Below are 6,000 nucleotides of genomic sequence, written 5' to 3' on the forward strand. Positions count from 1 at the left end.
CAGAAGCAGAGCGCATCCTTAGGCAGAGCAGGTTCAAAGAACAGCAGGTGTGGTAACAGCAGGAGACGTAGGGAGGGAACACAGCTGTGGAGAAACTATTTTTTGTTTCTGCTGTTTTATCTACTACTATGAATGTCTACTTAAAAGTTGACTCTTCTAGTCAATATTCTAATTTTTAGTTGTCAGACTTCTTGGGGAACTCTGTCAGTTAAAGTTCAGGCAGGTCTATCTCAAAGCTTTCTCTGATTCAGTGTCCCATCAGTGTCCCTAACCTTTTCTTTTCTCTGCGCTGTACAAAGGTCATTTCCCACTATATAGCTGAAAGATCAGTTCTCAGTCTATCAGACTAACGTGCAAAAAATACATTTTTCTTGCTGCCTTTTCCAGTCAGCAGGCCTTCCACAAAATCCTGAAGTCTGCTATTTTATACAGTGGTGCTCAGTCATGGACAACACTTAATTTACAGAGTAGATCCCAAATAAAAGCTGTGATTTCACAGAACTGAGGAGTTGACAGTGCCTCAGGATCACAAAAACAGTGCAATACATGCTTGTTGAAAACTGTTACTCCCTTCGCAATATAGAAAGCGACAAATCTTAATGACAGTACCTCCCATCCTTCAACATGAGACTGCCATTCTTCCAAAAACTCTAATTTTTCCATTTGTCTCTTGGCCTCATTTATGTTGGAACAGACAGCTTTCATGGCCTGGAGGGCTTCCATTAGTGCCGCATAGTCACTGTGCTTCCTTGGAGTCCGCTTCAGTAACTCCTATTTAAACATTTAAAAAAAAAAAGAAAAAAAGAAACCTGTCTTTGATCTCTAAGTGTACATTACAGGAGGCTTAAATTGCCTAGGATACAAAATCAAAAAGTAGCCAGACTTCTCTTCTACTAAGTGGAAAAGTAATAAACCCTCCAGCATTGTGTCCTAGTAGGACACTAAAACTCAGAGAAATAAATTACTAACAATAAAAATAATCGCTACTTAGCAGAAAGTTTGCATTTCAGCTACTTTCTCCCCCCAACAATGTTTCCCCATGTTGAGCTTTGGTTTTTTGGGGTTTTTTTTCATTTTTTATATTCCACAGGATAGAACTGCTCATTAGCAGGGATAACAATTCTGCTTAAAAATGTTAGTTTACTGACGTCAAAATTAACACCTGCCTTTCCTGCAACTCAGGGCAAAAACCATGTTCCTTTAGCTCCACAGTATTGTTCAATCTAGTGCAATACACCAGAGCACTGAACAATAGCTTAGGTGACTCACTGATTTCAGATGGTTACTGGTAACGGCAGCCATAGTAAAAAACAAAAGTAGAGTTGCCAGTATTCATATGAGATTTCCCATCTCAAACTACCAACTACCCGTTTACAGCTGGACCGACTATGGACAGCCTTCAGTGCATACCCTGATTGAGGCGTGGGCACGTTCCTCCTGGAGCCCTAACCCTGCTGCCATCACACCCTGTATTTAAATTTAACATAAACATATTAATTTCAACGTATCCCTGAAGTAACTCATTAGTCATTTTCCCTTGTTTTGTCTGTGGATCTTTCATTCAAAAAATAGAAGACAAAAATAATTTAAAATTAGGCCAAGGGAAGTGTAAAACCACAGATCTCTGCGATGACTCAAACCTCACTGCAATTATATTCCTTAACTTGTTTCAAAAACCTTTATTTTAACATGTTTACTTTTAGGTTTTTATGTCAGTGGAATGACATGCATACACCTCATAATTGGCAACGTTTCAGATCTAAACTCACACATGCATTGTGAAAAATACCGTCCAATATTCAGGTTTCAATTAGTTTCTAGAGCTGAATCTGCTCTGGCTTTTCTCTCACGGTTTGAAACAAGAAACAATATTAAACCTTAATTTGTTAAGCATAAATTCATTTTAAATATTTACTTTCCTGATGATGGTATCATTTTATTTCCTAACATGCCAAAAATTTTAGTAACTCAGAGCTTTGAATATCTAATGTTTATCAGCACATTTAACATTTTTCATGAAGTTTTAACAGTAAGATAAGAATAAACATATAAATGTGCATAGAACCACCTACAGCATCTTAGTGTTACTCTACAGTTTTTCTTACAAATAATTTTCATAAATATTTTTCATTTACAGTTTGGTGATGGTAAATTAGAATCATCAAAGCATGTCACTAACAAACTCTGCTATCCCAAGCGTTTTAAGCAAGGACATGGTCAAACCCAGCTGAAATCAGTCTCATTAAACTCCCTTAATTGGCTCACTTCCGTTCAACAATGGAGAGGCAACCTTACGACTAGATGCAGAAGGGAGCTAATCATTTTGACCCAGCCAAACTCCTCAGTCCTTTTAATACTGATGTCAGAAGACTTGCCACTGGATTTAATGAGAGCAAGTCTGGGTCCAGTATCTAATAAAGAGATTATTCACTGTGTAGAGAGATTGTTCCTGCAGTTTGGAAATATGCTTAGCAACCAGTTTTATATAGAAGTATAAAGTCCTAGATAAAAATCTTGTAAGTACCTTCAAAAGAAGGGGATACTTGCATATTCTCTGTATTGGCGTTACTAGATATCCCTCCAATGGTACATCTGTGTTCTTGCGTCCTCCAAGGAGCATGCAATTCTAGAGTGTGAACAGTTTCAGAAATTATTAAAAAATCCCAAGAAAATTATCAGAAATAAAGACAAGGGCTTATGCACACGGCAATATCAGCTAAGCTATATATAAATTATGTATGCATATGTTAAATATGTGATGAGGGAGGTTTGCAAGAGCATCAAAAGCACAGGCTTGAACACATGCATAGGCAGGTACATTGACTATCACACATGACAAGGAAGCTGCGATGGTGTTATGCAGGCATCTCCCCCAGGTATCCTCTTCATCCAGTCTGATTAAGAGTGGCCTTTTTTTAAGTTCAAAAATAAAATACAGTAAATAAAATGCTAAAAATACGCTTTCATGCTTCAACGAACAAAAATAAAATTAATTCAGGGTGACCACTATAGGTGCTGTTGGTTCCAAAAGGCATGTTCGCAACAGTAAGTAGCATCAAAGATGCTTTGAAAAGCTTGAATATGGCCATCCTAATACACACGCACACAAAAGTCTTCTGTTTACATGCTTCTATATTTAAACACAATGTGCAATGAATAAAATATCCTTAGTCATGGGCTAAATGTGAGTTTTGACAAGACATCCAACTATGGAAGCAGAGACTACATGAGATACTGGGTGGAAGCATCCATGAAAAAAACAGCTGAGAGAGAGAGAGAAAAGAATAAGGGCTATTTGAGATAACGAAGTCTGCAAGGGACATCACAACAAATATTTGAAATTGCTGGAATTAAAGTGTAAGTACATAAAGACCTAAAGTAATGATGGAAATTATTTTATGGAGAGATCAGAAGGAATTGTGATGCAATGGTATGAGATAATCTACAGCTTCAAAGAGCAAGATGTCTAAACTGAGAACACTAAACAAAAGTAGTTTAATACAGCCAGATGGTATGTTGACGCAGGCCACAAATCTCGATGCAGACGCATTGTTGATGGAACAGAGGCTACACAACTGGGTGGCCACTCCGCTCAGCACGTAACTCACAACGCACATACCCCATAACCAGTGCTGCTAGGGGGATCACTAAACCCATCCTTAAATCTCTGCTTTGTACTCATGGTTAACCAGCTTCTGTCTTATCCTAAAGGATCCTTTATCCTAAAGGATCTCACTTACCCTGCCAACAAAAAAGCTTTACTGATAAAGACCAAGCAAGATAATGGCAATGAAGACTACAGTTTTATATAATGACTGTCTCTATCCTTAAAGGCGCAAAAGTTTGGTTTCAGCTCCCAACTATTTATAGATAATCACATCTCTAATGACCTGAACTGTTTGATCTGGCTAGGTGACCTCAATTGTACTTTCAAATCAAACAGTCAGACCTCCCATTCTCTAGGTTAGACTGCTGCCACTTACTCTACAGACATGTCCTGAATCTACAAGGAACCCAAAGCAGATGTGGAAGCCCTGTGCATGCGTGCAGGAGTACATGACACTGACACATCATGAGCTGCCGCAACTGCACACTTGGCTTCCTTTCTCACAAAAGAAGCTCTTTGCAATCTTTCGCTGGAATATTTTGCTTTTTGCCTCTGTAGTCAGCATTCACCCCTTCTTCTTGAGTCCGGACATGCTGCTCTCAATACAAGAACCATGCGTGTGCAGCTCCTCAAGTCTGGAGCAAGGTGAGGGATACTGTGTCAACCACTGAGGAAAAATAGGAGAACTTTGAAGCTGTTTTTAACTATGAATGGAACACTGCTGAATAAGAGACTCCTAGCAAAAAGGCAGATAGAGCTTCATGTCACCCAGTACCCCCTACAATAAGGAAATTCCCATACTGCTCATTAACTTGGCTGTAAGTAAACGCAGCTAGGAAGGGAGTCAGATCCAGTATCTTTCAAAAATGTAGTGAGCTGCACCAGGACAACTTCACCAAGAACTCTGTCAACAGCAGCAGTGAAAGCCTACTGCATGCTAAAAATAATTAAAGAAATTAAATAAAACTTGTGATGGCATCATCTTTTCTTTTTTAACCATATCTGTGATGCTGTGTTGATAGTCTCATTTGCTCTCCAGTCCTAAAATGTAGTAATCAGATCTAATCACTCTGAAATTTGATCTCATATCTGAGGGCACCTTCTCAGGCATTTAAGCTCCAATATAGTAGGCCCCACATTTCAAAGCTGACCTTGTTATCACAGGACACCAGGAAGGAAAACACAAAAATCATTCCATACCAAATCCTTCTTATAACAACTAATGTCAACTACTAGGAAACTCAGTACTTACATGGAAACTGGTTTTGCTGTGGGAAAATCATGAGGACGGTCATACTTAACATTTTAAAACCTCTCTTTATTTGTCTTGTAAAGTGAAAGACTAATTGTGTAGCTGTTTCTTTTGACCTCAGATTAAGTCAGCATCTAAGATCAGGATGGCTACTCCATGATCCATAACAAAACGTTCTTCTGCCTGGCACAGCCATGGCTACAGTACCAGAATGTGGACCTTCTCTTCAGAAGTTCTGACAAGTCATTCAGCTTCCTTTCTCTAATTTCTTTCCCTACCCCTCCTCATATATCTTATCCTATTCTTCTTTCTTTCTACAGGCACGGCTGGATTTACACTCTTGTCTCTTGGCCAGCAAGTTCAAGGCACACTGCCTAATGCTGTATTACGCATAGATCCAAGTGCAGCAGTGAAAATACGATGTACACAACCCCTTCCCCTGGAAACACCACCTCAGCTGAAACTGTCTACTAACCGCTTGCAGGTGTGCTTGTAGTTGTTGCATGGTGGAGGTGACAGTGCTAACAATTCACTGCCCAGTCAAAAAATATTAAGTTAGAACACCAGTTCAAAGTTTATTTACCAAAAGAAACGTCCGCACTGTTCTTATTTTGTTCAGGTCAAGCAGAACTTTCTGTGCCTTCTCGTGGTTACTGCAGTATTCATCATAGATACGGAATTTCTCTTTCTGCAGAAACAAAGAAATACATTGTTCTTCACTTGCCGTTTTGATTTTTTTTTAATTAATAAAACATGGAATGAACACTTTTCAAAGCTGAATAGCTAATATAGTCTTCATTTTGGAAGGTCAGCTCTTCCTCCTATGTTTATTATTTGAGGTCCAACCTCAAATTAGAATTATGAACAGTCTGGAAGCATCACTTGGGAATTTCAATCATAGAATCATAGAATACCAGCTTGGAAGGGACCTCAAGGATCATCTGGTCCAAACTTCCTTGGCAAAAGTACGGTCTATGCAAGATGGTCCAGCACCCTGTCTAGCTGAATCTTAAAAGTGTCCAATGTTGGGGAATCCACCACTTCCCTGGGGTGATTATTCCAATGGCTGATTGTTCTCATTGTGAAAAATTTTCTTCCTGTGTACAATCGGAATCTCCCCAGGAGTAACTTGTACCCATTA

The 6,000-nt window shown here is 39.0% G+C and overlaps 1 protein-coding gene across 1 annotated transcript in view; it reads right to left on the reverse strand.

The window, feature by feature from the left end:
• Nucleotides 1-6,000, reverse strand: part of PREX2 (phosphatidylinositol-3,4,5-trisphosphate dependent Rac exchange factor 2) — a 187,182-nt gene that overhangs the window by 123,238 nt on the left and 57,944 nt on the right. The window contains exons 4-6 of the mRNA XM_019471843.1: nt 5,443-5,547; nt 2,525-2,626; nt 610-771 (exon numbers count right to left, since the gene is read on the reverse strand). Of these exons, the coding sequence (XP_019327388.1) occupies nt 610-771; nt 2,525-2,626; nt 5,443-5,547 (369 nt within the window). The remainder of the gene's footprint in view (nt 1-609; nt 772-2,524; nt 2,627-5,442; nt 5,548-6,000) is intronic.

This window comes from Aptenodytes forsteri, unplaced genomic scaffold (assembly GCF_000699145.1).
Source record: "Aptenodytes forsteri isolate BGI_AS27 unplaced genomic scaffold, ASM69914v1 Scaffold18, whole genome shotgun sequence".
In the NCBI taxonomy this organism is placed as follows: Eukaryota; Metazoa; Chordata; class Aves; order Sphenisciformes; family Spheniscidae; genus Aptenodytes; species Aptenodytes forsteri.